General features: G+C 41.4%; 1 protein-coding gene across 7 annotated transcripts in view; it reads left to right on the top strand.

Moving 5' to 3' along the window:
* Positions 1-16,170, top strand: part of TRIO (trio Rho guanine nucleotide exchange factor) — a 376,037-nt gene that overhangs the window by 172,768 nt on the left and 187,099 nt on the right. For all 7 annotated transcript variants that reach the window (XR_013532357.1, XR_013532356.1, XM_035291759.3 and 4 more), the window contains one exon: positions 5,248-5,478. Coding sequence is in view for 5 of the 7 variants with exons in the window: in XM_035291759.3 (XP_035147650.2) it covers positions 5,248-5,478 (231 nt within the window). In the remaining 2 variants the exon portion in view is untranslated. The remainder of the gene's footprint in view (positions 1-5,247; positions 5,479-16,170) is intronic.

Genomic DNA, 16,170 nt, shown 5'->3' with positions numbered 1-16,170 from the left:
TGCCAGCATGCCCGGCTGACTTCTGTATTTTTGGTAAAGATGGGGTTTTGCTGTGTTGGCCAGGCTGGTCTTAAACTGCTGACCTCAAGTGACCCACTTGCCTTGGCCTTCCAAAGTGCTGAGATTACAGCATGAGCTGCTGCACCCAGCCGTCATTTCTATCACAGTTGTATAAAACCTCATTAAAGATCACAGCGTTGCTGTAGCGACACAGAATGCTGTAGTCAGCATCTGTCATAGTATCAGAGCCAACAGCCTGTATGACAGCAGTCTTCTTCTCACCCCAAACTCAGCTTGAGGCCTTGTAAGCACTTGAAATATAGGAGCAACAAAAGTAGAGCCCAGGTGCAGTCTGTGGAACACCCATGTTAGGCACATGTACCTGACTCACACCAGCTGGGCCGCCCCAGCTCTTTCCTGTTTCGGTCTTATTTTGGTTTTTCCTTTCTGATAATCCCAGGTATATAGGTCAAACCAAGGTAGACTGATGTGGTTTGAATAAGAAACTGAATAGCTGAAAGAAACAGAAATCAGCATTTGGAGGTACATCTTATAAGAACTTTGCCTGGAGAAGGTACCAGCTTTCTCTGTATTCTCGCTGAAGCATGGGAAAATGTCTGTCGTTGCCAACACATTACCTTTCAGGAGGTAATTGACCTGCTCTGTTGCTAGGAACATCTGTAGCCATCTGAAGATAGATTGGAACCTCCTTACTCAGAAGAGTTTAACTGTTTGGCAGAGGAATGTCAACTATTGCTGCAGAATAAGCTGGGTAGTCACCTGCTGACCCCTTTTCATTCTTTTCTGCCTTATTAGAATCTTGATACAAGAATAAGTTCAGCAAGAGTTGGAGGGGGAGAGTGAAATCATTCCCAGGCTTCCTGTGGAGGTCTGTGCTCTGCAGGCCGTGGCGAGCCAAGCCTGAAAAAGAATTAAAAGTGTTGGCTTTGAGTCAGCAGAAATAGTGCAATTTATTTAATAAAAGTTTTGAAGGAACACTTTTTCTTATTACAGGCTAAATGTTTTGGTGTATTTTGCCTATCTTTGTTATGTCTTGGGAATGCCATTTCCTAGCACTTCTTAGATCTAAAACACTGCATTTGTACCTAATTGATATGCCTGTCGCTCATCTCTGTTTGGTCTTTGGGCAGTTGTTGCTTTTGCAGTGCTGAGCAATAATGTCTAGATATGCTCTCTTTCCTTAGGTCAGAGCAGCGTTCATCCTTTATACAGGTGAAGAATATTCCTGCTAGAAATGCTCAGTCCTCATCTGATTTTACAGGAAATGTAGAGATGCCAGTATCAGAAACAAGAACAGGCAAATCTCTGCAGTTTTATGGATCTTTTTGAGGGTGACATGCAGAAATCCAAGTGAACAGCTGAAGAGCAAATAGTCGAGAACCAGGCAATTGTTCTAGATTTTAAACAGTTTCCTTTTAAATATTAGGAACAAACATATCTTTGATATGGTAAAAATTTAAACTTATCTTTAATTACTTTTTCTGCTTTAGTTAGTGCTGACATTTTTCTGAACTCTTTGGATACCAGAGCATTTTAGTTTCTCTGTAAAATGTTAATCTTTGTAACATGACTTTCATTGCCCTTCAAGTTCCCCAGCTGTGTATTCCAAGAAAAACAAAGAGCACACTGAAAAGTGAGCTGATCTGATTGGTTAAAAACTTATTATAGGAAAGTCCTGCTATTTGATAAGGTTGATTTTCTTTTTGCAGCTGTTGTCTCTTTGTGGCTTGGAGTTTTGGTGCCTGGAAGCTATAAACAGGGTTTTAAACAAAATATATAACTGAAGTAAATTCATTCACCTGGTAAGAAAGTATAGAACTACACCACATGCCATAAACTTAGGTTTCTTGTTTTCGCACTTACATTTTATATGAACTATTTTTGTCTGCTCTATACTTTACAGTCTCTTACTAATTTTCTTCTAGTTATTCTGTACCATTTAAAAATCATTATCTCTATACAACACAGCAGCAGGCTTCATAAAATTGTAGCATGCTTTTTCCAAATAATACTGTAATTACAAAGATTAAGACACTTTGCTGAAAGTAAAAATACATATGCCATCCTTTATGTGCTTAAGTAATGCTTTTTAATTGCCAGATCTACAAAACTTGTACTGAAATAATATAGAATCATATTTGGAAAGGTTTATTGGTGCACCACAATTTTTGAACATGGATTTGGAGTTCCATGCTGTCTGGTTTTAGTGGGTACAAGAGGTGTTTTCTCACCCAGGGTCTTTACTGCCACTGTTACTACCAATAAATGACAGTACCAGTGGTGGGACCAGCAGACACTTTAATCCCTGCTTATGAATTATCAGAAGGTGGAGCTTTGCTTAATGAGTTGTTTTACATTAAGGTATTTGTGTATTCACTTCCTCAGCAGACAGTTCCCCTTACACCTCCACCGCTGTGAGCAGTTGTGTCCTTCAGAATCCAGTCATGATCTCTGGCATGGAGATCTGTTAAACAGTTGCAGAGGCACTCGAGGAAAGAACGATTCCATGGACTACTGTTTCTCTGAGTACTCCATTCTCAGTAGAAGAATATTAATGGTGTCGCAGGGATGCGTTTTGGAAGCTTGGTGAGGGCTGAGAACTCATCTTGTCTTTTTGCATTGGTGGTTTAAGTTGCAAAACAACGGCTGAAGATAGAAATTGGCTTTCTGCCTGTGTAAAAGAAATCCAGAAGCTGGCACTCCAGGGCTAGTGTGGTAGCTCTGTTAGTAAGAGGATCTCTGGATCCTTCTGTCTTTCTCTATTGCCTTTTTTAGCAGGTGGGCTGCTGTTTTTAAGATTGCCTCAGAGTCATCAATAACTGCTGAAGCTCCAGCCATCTCATTCAAGTTCTTGGCAGCAGGGAGGAGGAAGGGACAAGGGGAATGAGCCTACCTGCCAGCTTAGCCGCTAAACAGCTTTCCTGGAATTCCCATCCAACATTTTTTACTTCTGTATATTGGCCACTCATATGTAAGCAAGGCTGGGAAATGCGCTTTATAGCTGGAGTATTGCTGTTTCTGACTGTAGGGGTTTGGGGAAGCAGCTGTCAGTTTCTGGCACATGTTCACCAAATCATATGCTCCAGTGCACGTTTTCCGACAGTATTACAAGGAGTAAAATGTAGAGGAGATATTTGTAGGGAATTCTTTTTAGGGTCAACACAATTGTGAAATGTATGACTTGGAGCAGTACTTCTCAGTTCTAAGAGATGCAGCGCTCCAATTATATAACACAGATTTTATGACAACCTGCTTTATGATCCTGAAATAAAATGTGTAGGTAGTTTAATCTACCTTTGCATATAATTTATATATGTACATAAAAATATGTATATGCTACAATGTAAGTTGGAGACAAAAGGTGATTTATGATAAAATGTTTTTCAGTCTATAAATGCCTAAGTACATCTATCATAGGTAAAAAATTAGAGATTCAGATGCCGGTCATATATATAAAACCATTGTGAATATAGCAGCTACACCTGTGGCCTGCTCCTGTGGTATCTTGGTGATGCAAGTATTGAGAATGGTTTTATTGTGCTCATATGTTGAAAGGGAAAACAGCTCTTTTAAAGTTCTGAAGAAAACCAAACATGGTCTTTCTTTGATAACATGGTTGTTGGATTTATGGAAAGGATCAGAGATGTTAAAACTGGGTAAAAGGAGAAAAACTATGTATTTATATGTTAAAAACAGCCTTGCTTAGATGATCACAAAGAGAACATTTCTTCACTGTGTGCTAATAACCCGCTCGTTTCAGGATACCCTGCTTCTCTGAATCCACCACCCAAATCAATCACGGTGCCTCCTCTGTTCAAAATCATTGTATCAGCAGTATCCACACCAATTTCAGTGACTTCTGGGCACAACTGAGAACCCTGCTTTAGAAGACTCTTTATATTTTCCATATTTGTTTTAACTGACACTAACTCAGTGGTTAACTTCGTTCGTTCTTCCCTTGTTATCTTTGGTTATGTCAGTGGAGCTCATTTCCTCTTAAATTTTGCTGTAAGGCTGTATTAAGTAAATTTGAAACCATGAAGCCTTTGCAAGGAAAAATCAGAACTTTCAACGTCTCAAATTCAGGTGTTGAAAAGGAAATGTGTTAGAATCTGGCACAACTGCAGTTAGGATTAAAGGCAGCGATCAGGAAATGCTGCAAGGTCACTTGCCCGAGGTTCTGGTTGCCAAGGCTGTGAGTTTGAACCTTTCCCATTGACCTATTCCCTGTGTGCTCTTTCTTATTCTAAGGGCTTCTAAACTGGGCATGTGTCTGTTAAAAGTGCCCCTGAATTTGCTCCTCTTCTTACTAGAAACACGAGGAGGTTTTTAGATTCGGAAGTATCTGAGCAGAAGGATCATGTGAAGAGGCCTGCTTAAGACACCTGCATCCCACACCTGGTTACCTTAGGCATCACATACCTTTGTGTTGTCTGATTAGGTCACTTTTTTAAAGCACATCTGGCATTACTCATAAGTCTTAAGATCACTTATAAGTAGGAAAAATATATAATGCTTTTCTTTCTAAATTACACCCTCACCTTTTCTTACTTCTTTGATTAACCTGAATGCTTTCATTTAATTGTAGTTTGAGGATAAATTGCCAGAAATCTTTTTTTAATGATGGCATTTTAATTAAAACCACTTTTTAAAGTTAATGAACCCAATAGAATGGCATTTTGAATTTTCTTTTGTGAAGCTAAATTGCTATCCAGCTATGTCAGAAAGTTTAAGTACATATTCTTTGCCTAGTGCTAGATTGATTTCATTTTAACTGAGGCTTTAAGGAACGATTTTGTTCCATCGTGATGATCTGTTGTATGCTCTCTTACATGTCTCAAGATAAAATTATTACTTTTAAGTTTTAATTTGCAGATATCCCAGCAATGCAGTTTCTGTTAGTTGATTTATGACATTTAATGCAAATAGTATGCGGATTCATTGAGCAGTATCTACTACGGTGTTTTGTAGTAATTAATGTTCTTTTATTTTCAGTTGGTGTTTTGCATCTTTTGGCTTTGCTTGTCATTGGATATCTGATTGATTGTATTAAATTTTATCCTATATGAAACTGCCTCTGAGTAAAACTATATTGTGCGAATGGGTATGTGTGTATATGTACGTGTGTGCCTGTGTGTGTACAAGCATGTATCCAAAGACGGCATCTGTGGCACAGCCTAGGCCAACCTCAGATCTTGAAGAATCACTCATTTATTTTGTGGGCAGGTGAGCCAAGATGGGAAGTCGCTCCTTGACAAGCTCCAGCGGCCCTTGACGCCTGGCAGCTCTGATTCCTTGACGGCCTCTGCCAACTACTCCAAGGCTGTGCACCATGTCCTGGATGTCATCCACGAGGTGCTGCACCACCAGCGGCAGCTTGAGAACATCTGGCAACACCGCAAGGTCCGGCTCCATCAGAGGCTGCAGCTGTGTGTTTTCCAGCAGGACGTTCAGCAGGTCAGTTTCGCGTCGTGCTCTTCTCCATGGGAAGTGGCTTGTATTGAGTAGAGTTTGAGCACATCATCATATTGGGAAGACCTGTGCTGAAGGAGTGGTGACTGGAAGATAAGAAGAGGAGCTTTTTTGTTGACTGTGAGTGAAAACTGGGCCTACGAACACATGTTCAGGCTGCTGTCAGCTCCTCGCTCCTGTGTGCTGAACCTGGGAGAGGATGTGGGGCCTACATTGGGAAGTGTCTGAGTTTTCTTCTAGAAACAGATCATTCTCAATTATATTTATTTGTGACAATAATGCTGGTGTGCTCACACCATTGTATTGTTACAATTTAGTTAAGACTTGTCTGCTTTCCAGCTACTTAAATAGTGAGGTGGTCATGCTTGCCTTCTCATGGGGTAGATAATACAGTCCATGGTGCACAGTACGTGCTTTATAATTAGTTGTCTCATTAATGAAAAGTGGACTTTCATGACTACTAATTTCTAAGCATTGACATCTGTTTTGTTTTAAAGAAACAAAAATTAAGAGTAAGTCCAGTTCCCCATTGATTTGCTTCTTTATAATAAAAATTTTAAGGATTAAATGTATAGGAATAAAATATGACATAGCTTTATGGATAAATAATAACCATGTCCTTGCCCCCAAATAGAGGGAAATATGGGGAATGAATGAGGTGTCCCCTCTGGGGAGGAGGAATCCTGGGGTATGCAGGGTAGCCCATGGCCTCAGGAAGTTGGCTGGGAGCCACCATGATAAGCCTGCAGTAGAGCCACTCTCAGGATCTCAGATTTCCATCTCCCTGAGTGTCCTCTGAAAGTGAGTGAGTTTTCTGCTGAATGGGCTGGGAGTTTGGAGAGTTACCCTTTGTTCCACTGAGCCTGAGATTCTCTGTATGTCATTCACTGTCATTCTTATCATTCTTCACTTCCCGTGAGTCAGGTAATTTCAAAAGACACTGAAAGGGCCAGGTGCGGTGGCTGACATCTGTAATCCCAGCACTTTGGGTGGCCAAGGTGGGCAGATCACCCTACACCAAGAGTTTAAGACCAGCCTGGCCAACATGGTGAAACCTTGTCTCTATTAAAAATACAAAAATAAGCTTGCCATGCTGGCACATGCTTGTAATCCCAGCTACTCAGGAGGCTGAGGCAGGAGAATTGCTTGAACCCAGGAGGCGGAGGTTGCAGTGAGCCAAGATCACACCACTGCACTCCAGCCTGGGCAACAGAGCAAGACTCCATCTCAAAAAAAAAAAAGACTCTGAATGCCCCTGTAATTTTTAATTTTCATATGTCATGCTTTGATTCTATTTTTATTTTTGAGTTCTCTGAGGTTACATATACAAAGTGCCTCAGGAATGATTATTTTGTTATTATCCATGCTTCTTAACAATGTTGTTTTCGTCCAAGAAGATAATTGCCAGAGAAAGAATACAGTGCAGGAAAGAAGTGAGTGGAGCCAGTGGTGAAGAGGGATTGAGAGGACAGACATTGTGGGATTGAAATCATGAATAATTGTGTTTTTTAGTTGTCCCCAAACTTCCACAAACCATGAAATGTTAGCAGTTTAAATGCAGTTGTTGAACAATCCCCACATTCTTTGTGTCCCTTGGGTTGGGCATAATTATATATCCATGGACTGATGCACTTCCCAGGAGAGGGCCTCATTAACTCACCGAAGGGAGCAGCAGCAAGGGTACCCCCCTTCCCCTCCACACCCCATTTCTCATGGCTCTTCTTTCACTAACCTTGTGCTTAGGTTAGAAAAGGGCATAAGGTAAGGAATCCCTTGGGAATAGGCTGAATCTGGCCATCTGATTTGGCGACAGATACTTAATATGCTTGAATTTGAAAACAGTAAACGTGTAGCAAGGTAATTATGATAATTGTGAGGCCAGTTCTTTATGCTAGCTTTTTTTCCTCTCACAAACAGAACATTGGCTTGGATGTTAGCAGGACAAAGTGTTTTGGAATACACATAATGCATATGTGATCCTGTTAGCATTCCATAGAAAATAGACGTTGCTCATTCAGGTAAATATTTTTGTTGATGAATGATCTGGAATGGTTTGGACTTGTTATGAGAACAGGAAATTGCTCTATAGGCTTTGACTTGTGAGGTGAAGAGTGAGGCTGATAAGATTAATCAAAGCCGGATTGTGACAATAGGACGTCAAAACCAAAAACGTGTTTCTGAAACTCAAGGAATTAACACATAGGGAGGTTTTTGCCTTAAGCATAGGAGAGGCAAGTTGAGAATAAATGAAAGAAAAACAGTAGAACTTTAGAAGGATGTTATCAGCAGAAGATAAAGTTGTAAAAACAGTAGTAACTGAAATCCACAAGAACATGCTAAACCAATTAGAGACACCACAGTGGTTTTCTTTTTTTGTTGTTGTTTTATTTGTTTGTCTTTTGGTGATACAAAAGCACCTGTGAAAAAAGAAGATCAAATTACTGAACAATAAGTGAGGCATGGAATGAGTACAGTTTTATGAACACAGCCTCTAAAGGAGTAAATGCACCTGCTGAAAAATATTTGAAGTAGCAAATATGCCTGTCAGTGGGCCCTGAAGAACTGAACGGGGAGGGTGGCACAGGGAGTTTGGTTTGTTAAAAAAACATGGTTACTTTTGGTTTCATGGTAAATTTTTTTTCCCTCATAATAAGCGGGGGCCATTTTGTAACTTCTGTATAGAAGGCATTTCAGATAGTAGTTGGGCGTGACAGGCGAGGTAGTTGAAGCGATGTGTGTAGCACTTACCGTGCAGAGTAACTCTCAGTGAAGGTTTGGTTGAATGAATGAACGAATAGCTGTCTTACTGCTACACAGTGTTTTCTAGTTTAGAGTATGCTTTAGTTTTCTATAAGTAGGTAACTTATTTTTGCTGGACCTGTTCAAATGGGTAGAAGTAGTCCAAAGAGGATGCCATCAGACTTGTTTTTCTGCCTCATTCATTCAGCTGAACTGGCTCTTCTTGGATTGTTGGGATATAGTTACTCCATGATGTCAGGGGCAGTGAGTAACCCCATAAGTCTGCTTTCCTGAAGCAGGCTGAGTCCCCTAGAGGAAGCTCCTCAGCAAGGATGCCTTCTGCAAAGCCCCTGATTCCCCTGTAACCCTTTGAAAGTATCTCTTAGCAGAACCCTCCAGGGCCATGTTGGACCATTTTTAAATTAATATTCTTTTTTTTTTTTTTTTTTTTTTTTGAGACGGAGTTTTGCTCTTGTTACGCAGGCTGGAGTGCAATGGCACGATCTCGGCTCACCGCAACCTCCACCTCCTGGGTTCAGGCAATTCTCCTGCCTCAGCCTCCTGAGTAGCTGGGATTACAGGCACGCACCACCGTGCCCAGCTAATTTTTTGTATTTTGAGTAGAGACAGGGTTTCACCATGTTGACCAGGATGGTCTGGATCTCTTGACCTCATGATCCACCCGCCTCAGCCTCCCAAAGTGCTGGGATTACAGGCGTGAGCCACCGCGCCCGACCTTAAATTAGTATTCTTAAAAAATGATCAGGCAAACCTAGTCCACTCTAAATCCTTCTTTTCCAGACTTCATTCTTTTTTTTCTTTTTCCAAAATATCTTAATTGAATGTGTGAAGCTCTGAAACGTTCAGGGATAAATATGTTGACAGGCTCCAAATTCCTTTTCTCAAGGAATTTATAATCTAATAAGAACAGATTATTTTTAGCAGGTGGTTTTGTAGTCTAATAAATTTGACCATGCCAGGCTCATCTGTGACACACGTGTCTTTGGTTATTGTCGGGTATAATTTGCTAAGGCATACATTTGAATCCTGTCTGTCAAGGTGCTATCAAGAGTGAGGGGTAAATGAAACTCGCAGCCTCTTCGTGGTGTCTGTCTGCCTTGCATGTGCATTTTGATGGGGCATAGCTATACTTTAGCGATTTGTGCAAATTTGGGCATTCCCGAGAGCTTTTTCTGTATTCTCCTCAAATGTCAAAGGTCTAGTGCACAAGGAAAAATGAAAAGTCCTACAGTAGAGGGGCAAATAGCAGCTCTCATATTGAGAGCTACTAGGAACATCTTTGTGAAAGAGGTGGAGTTTGAGCAGCTGTTTGAAGGATGCACAGAAGGTCAGTAGGTTGAGGAGTGGGTAGCGGAAATTCCAGCAAGAGTAGGATAGAAGAGGGCAGGACCCATCCAAGGAATGCAGGTGCCTAGTGTGGATGGGGAGGTATGAGGTGGAGCTGGTGCCGGCAAGGTGACATGGGGCCAGGCACAGAAAACATGGCCTCCATGACAAGGGTTTTGGGCCCCTGTTGAGGGAACTCATGCTTACCTGCACCAAATGCCAGTGCATGGTGTCAGGGCCATGTGTGACATCTGAACAGCACCAGGCTCATCTTGGTGCTTCATGGGTGCTCACTGCCATGAGCACCCTCTCTCCATGCTCACAGCTAGCCTATTGAACTTTACCCATTTCACCTCATTGAGTTCAAAGCCCAAAGGACCTCCTGTTCTATGCATTTTAACTTGGTGCTGTAGGCAGTAGAGGGTGGATAGCAGGAGCAAACCTAAAGGTCAGGAACTGCTTAGGTTCCCATGTGGACACCTTATATGGTTTGGCTGTGATTCCACCCAAATCTCATCTGGAATTGTAGTTCCCATAATTCCCATGTGTCATGGGGGTGGGTCTTCTCTGTACTGTTCTCGTGATAGTAAGTCTTGTGAAATCTGATGGTTTTACAAAGGGGAGTTCCCCTGCATACACTCTCTTGCCTGCTGCCATGTAAGACATACCTTTGCTTCTCCTTTGTCTTCTGCCATGATTGTGAGGCCTCCCCAGGCATGCTGAACTGTGGCTCCATTAGACATCTCTCTTTTATACATCACCTAGTCTCGGGTATGTCTTTATTAGCAGTGTGAGAACAGATTAGTACAATGCCCCTGCAAGTCATGGGTGAGTAAGTCTTGGAGAGTAAGAATGTGAGGACCACAGAGACATCTATCAGCATTTCATTCACTGGTGTTTCCCAAGTGTCTGGAGGAGCAGACGTCAGTATTTGTTGAATGACTGAATGAGTAGTTGAAGAAATTTAAGGAATTCCCCAATTTTGCTAATTAAAGATTCTTTTAGGTTAAGTTGTTTCATTTATTATAAAATGGGGGAGGGTTGGTCTTATGTCTGGAAGATCTCCCTGAAGGAATGGAATCTTTGATCGATGTTGGAGAACTGGAGGTGTCCAAGGAAGGAAGTGATAATTTCAGTGCTTGGGAATTTTGGAATTGTGAGATCTCTCATGAGGATTTTGGTAATTTTAATGCAAAATGAGGGTCTTTTATGCTGAATTCCAGCTGGAGGAGGGAAGTTGGCATATGCCTAAGAGGCAAAGCAATACATCCCAGGTCTATAGAGAAGCCATTTCACAGATTTGCCTCAGGTCCCAGCCTATTCCTTCAGCCTGGAAAAGCCAGCTGTGCAGGAAGCCTGACGCAGGATTTTTAGGTTGGCATCTCCTACACTACACCTAGCTTTTAAGTGAAGTTTGAGTTCTGAACTCCCTTGTCATCTGCTCATTGAGTCAGGAGGGAATTTTCTGATTCCACTGGTCAGAATCATGTAGCCCTAGCTGCTTAACACTTGCTCTGTTTATACTCCCACACTCGCAGATTTGATTGTGTCTCTTGACTAGAATGGCTACAGGATTGCCATCTTTTCTGAGTTATCTGTAAGAATTAGGGAGTGCCGAGTGGAGGCACAGGCTTGGTTGGGGATTGGGAACCACTGGGTGCAGATAGAGGTTGCCTGCTGTTCATGGTGGGTCTGGAGCCAGCTCCTAATGACCTTCTGTAATAGTGAGCACAGAGGAGATGGGACTGGAATGCAGTCATCACAAGAACCACAGCTGGGAAGGAGCTGAAGGAGCTGCAGATTTAACAGTGAGAGGACAAAGGCTGGGGAAAGGGCTGGATCCCTCCCACACACCCCTCACCCAAAGCATCTTCACTGTCAGTCTGTGGTGAGTGCTGGACCTCAAAAGTTCCCACTGTTTCCCCAGTCCCCATAGCCCACAGATGTGTGTTGAATTCTGTGTCTCTTTCATTTCACTTTTAAAAGTTATGTCACACATGCAATAGAATTTGGAGCTGGAGCCCCCTCATTTTCCAGGTAATAAAACCAAGCCTTGGGAAAGTCGAGTGGCTTGGCAGAAGCGCCAAGAACCTCGTGGTGTTTTTACTGCATTTTACTGCTCTGGGTCTGAAGAGGTTGCCTACCTTGTGAGCTAAGCAAAGAATAAAATCAACATGATACTGAAGAAAGAATCTTTCTTTCCGAGAGGGGGTGGGGGAGTGGGAGGAGATGGGGGGAGAGAGAGAAGAGAGAGTTAGTTTAGTTTCTTAGGATTAATGGAAAGGGAGGGAAAAGGTGAGGGGAAAGGAGCTCCCATGACCACTCTTGAGCCCCACTCGGCTGCCTCAGGCCTCCCTTGCCACTCTGCATGCTGGGGGTGAATGATACCGTCTGGGGTCTTCCTGAGCTTGGTCTCCATGGGAAAGGGAAAAATAAGACCAGTGATTTCATGAGTAAAATATGCTCAGAGCACTAGAAAAGAAAGTGTGAGCTAGACTAGAACAGGATGAGCATATGAATTCCAGTAATTTAAACTCAGAAGGATTCCTTCCTTTGTGATTTTTACAAGTTATTTTCATTAATAGCATAATATCGAATATCCTTACAGCAGTACCAAACAGCAGCCTTTAATAAAAACTAACATTATCTACCTGAAAGTCTTCCTTCATGGTCACCTACTTATGTTTAGCTGATTGGAAATGATGTTGCTCAGTCAATGAGTCATCTTTTGTTGCATATCACTAAAATACCATTGATTTGATAGTCAAGAAAGCTCTAAATCCAGTATGTTCATTTCTCTATCAGTTTCCCCAGTGATTTAAATAAAAGACAATGATTGAGCCGTGAGTAACTAAAATAAATGGAACCAGGTTGTTAATTTTGGTTTTATAGAGAATATCGGCTGGCAGGGAGGAAATCTATATTTTGCCACTGGAAAAACCTGACTTTATATAAAAAATAACAAATTCAGAGTACTTTAGATTTTTACCTTTGTTTTTCACTTGTTTCATGTATTTTTTAAACGGATTATAGATTCGGAGCTTATTTTCATTTTTGTGTGTGTAAGATAGGACTTAGAAGGGGTTCTCATTAATGTGACTTAAAACACAGTAATTCATTATGTATTATCTCTTGAAAGCAGTGGCTGGAGTTGACAGATGATTATCTGATTTCCCTGCATGCTCTGGATCCGGAACTACCTGTAAAAACAGAGTGGCTTAGTATGTTCTTGGTTACTTTATGTCAGATGTACTATGTAGCTTTTCAAGTAGCAATTCTAAAGATGGAACTCTAGTTTTAGAAATATTTTAAAGGTTTTCAGATAGTATTTACAAATTGCAGTGGAACATAGTAAGTTTGGAGTCGAGAAGACCTGCAATGGAATCTCTTTTCTTGGGCAGGTTATTTATCTGACCCTCAATTTCTTGCTTAAAAGAAATAATGGTAAAAGTCTGCTCTCTCTTTATTTGTGATTCAGAATTCAGAATTTCTCGAAGATTAGAAAAATAACACAGTATGTAAAATAGCACTTCCAGTGATTTCTGGACAGCCCCCCACCCCAATCAAATGCATGGATATTTCTGTAGCTAAATCCTTAAGGACTTGCACTTATTAAGGACTCAGTAAAGACTATAAGTACCCTCAGGTTATGTTTTATTGACAGATGAATTTTTAGAACCAAGTTCTGGAATTTCATAGCTTTCTGTGGTTAAGAGATCATGAACCTTATTGCCCTCCCAAGCAGAGCATAGAAGAGTCATTCAATAAATGAAGCTGATGGCAATGACATGATGCATGATGATGATAGAAAACTATTTTAGGAAGAATTTGCAAGAAACCCCTCTGCATTTTAAAGGAAAAATATCATTTACGTTGGTTTTCACATCGTATGTTGTTGTGAGGTAGACTTTGATGTACTCTCCTATTTGATGAGGGTTTAGTGTGTGTTTCTTAGTCTGCGTTGCTATAAAGGAATTTCTAAGGCTGGGTAATTTCTAAAGAAAGCAGGTTTATTTGGCTCACGGTTCTGCAGTCTGTATAAGAAGGGTGGCTCCATCATGTGCTTCTGGGGAGGCCTCAGGCTGCTTCCACTCATGGTGGAAGGCTAAGGGGAGCTGGAGCTGCATGTGCAGATCACATGGTGAGAGAGAAGCAAGAGAAAGAGGAGGGAGGTGCTGGGCTCTTTTCAACAACGAGCTTTTGCAGGAACTAAGAGTTAGAACTTATTCCTTCCCTTGAGGTGGCACCAGGCCACTGATGAGGGATCTGCCGCCATGACTGGGACACCTCCCAGTAGGCCCCACCTCTGACACTGGATATCACATTGCAATGTTAGACTTGGTGGGGCCAAACAAACCATAACAGAGAGTGAATGATTGTGTGTGTGCGTGTTTTAACAAAATTTTAAATAGTAATTACTTAAAAATAGGAATCCATAAATAATCTACAAGTCCACAGATACTGAGTATAAGGTAGTAGGGACTTACTGCAGAAACTAATTTACAGATAGGTTATACAGTATGGCCAGAATTCTGCAGCAGGACTTAGGGGAGGCAGTGCTGGTGGCCGGTTCTTGTCTTCTCTAACCGAGAGTTGGTAACTATTCGAAGATTTACCCTAAACCAATTTTGCTCAGCATTGTGACAGCGCCATTTCCTCAGAGGTTGTTTACCCAATAGCCTGAACCATTCTGAAACAAAAATGGAGCGCTTTCCTTTCTCATCTCACCTATATGTCCCGACAGAGGCAGAGGCAGTGTAGCCAGGAGGATGAGCCCAGAGGCAGGCGTCCTGGCTTCCAGTGCACACTTAAGCTTTCCCGTAAAGCCATGCCCTGGCTGTGTCTTCATCTGTAAGAGGATAGGGATCGTCCTACCTGGGGCTCACTGTGGGGATGGATGGCTCGCCACAGGCACAGCCTTAGGTCAGAAGCTGTTTCCACAGCAGGTGCTCAGATGGCAGGATGATTGTTAGTCAAATGTCATAATCATACCACTGTCACGTTCAGTCTTGCAATTAGGGCCTTGGTTTCCTTTTCATTACAAAAAGGGAGTTAAGCTAAACACTGTGAACAGCTTTCTGCCTTCTGACATTTGACTCAGGTGCTGAGTGAAGGTAGCTGTTTCAAGTGTGGGTGGTCCACTTTGGAACAACCATGACCTTGGGACTGTCTTTTGTCCATTAGAGGGCACTGGTGTACAGGGGAATGAGCCCATACCACGCCCTCTGAACAGAGGAAGGTGGTGGTGGTCTCCAGCTCTGATCTTCTGCCTCTGTGTAGAGTAGCCATGGGAAGGGATCAGCTTTTTGTCCTTTTTATCAGGAAGGGAAGCAGCAAATCCCAGGCCGGCCTTATTGTCAGTGAGGTTGAGGTCACAGAGCAAATAGATGACAGGACTGTCTGGGGAGGGGTGGAGGGTGCAGCTGGCTGGATTGGGTAGATAAAGGCCTTTAATTTGCTCATCTTTGTATGTTTAAAATGGAAAGATTTCACAAGCATGTCTTTAAAATGTTACTTAGACCAGGTATATTGACTCAGGATCACTTGGTAATCTGAGTAATCTACCCATACTTGTAAGAGAATCAACAGCCTCTTGGGGAGTTTGGTTTTCAATATCAGCTGGATTTCAAAGCTGTCTGCAATTAATTTAATAAAGTGGAAATTATTGGAATTTGTACATATTCCTTTAAATTACTTTCGTGTTTATTGGAAATACAATTTCACCTGGTGTTTACATTTCTGTCTGAAGAAATCACTAAAAGAAAAATGCCCATTATAATCCAGAGTGGTTGGTTCATAGCAGCTTTCATTTCCAACATACACTTCCTAAAATACTTTCATATGATTATAAAACAAATTTTTATTGGTTTAAAAATACTGTATTTTGCTTCCTCTGGCCCTTTCTACCAAATAATGTTTATCTTTTATTTTTTGAAACTGTAGACTCTGTGGACTCTCCAGTAACCATCAGGTTTGCTGCTACTGGTGACTTAATTTTTCTCTTTACCTAAGTTATACATGGAATATACTATATAGTTAAAAAAAAGTCTCCTTAGGCCTCCTGGAGATCTTACAGGCAGGTGAACTGTAGCAGAGGTGTTACTCGTGTACCTCTAAATTCTTTTCAAGCTACAAATATTTGATACTTCTCTTTTGCATGGTTTGGCCTCATGCCCAGGGGCACGTTCCATTGAATGTATCAGTTGTCAAGGCTGAGAGGTCCAGAAGTTGTCCTGGAGACATTTCTTTAGCAGTAGAATAGACCTGTGTTTTATAATGTATACTGATAGACGGTAGAACACACAACTCATCATCTCTGTGTCTGCCTCGAAATCAGGTGGGGAGCGCACCGCTACCTTACAGGACTCTCTCTCTCTCTCTCTCTCTCTCTCTCTCTTTTTTTTCTAAATTCTTCCTTGACATTTATAAGTCTTTATTAGTTGAGTAATAACATGTCAATTTTTGCTTATGCTGATTAATCAAATAGAAAAAATATTTTAGAATCCATTATAAATATTTAATTTAAGACTCAAAATATAGGAGCTTTATACTACTTTATAGAATTCTTATTTTTGTTGACTGATAAATAGA

This window comes from Callithrix jacchus, chromosome 2 (genome assembly GCF_049354715.1).
Source record: "Callithrix jacchus isolate 240 chromosome 2, calJac240_pri, whole genome shotgun sequence".
NCBI lineage: Eukaryota > Metazoa > Chordata > Mammalia > Primates > Cebidae > Callithrix > Callithrix jacchus.
The sequence above is the reverse complement of the archived record's forward strand: the minus strand, read 5'-3'. Positions and strand labels throughout refer to the sequence as shown.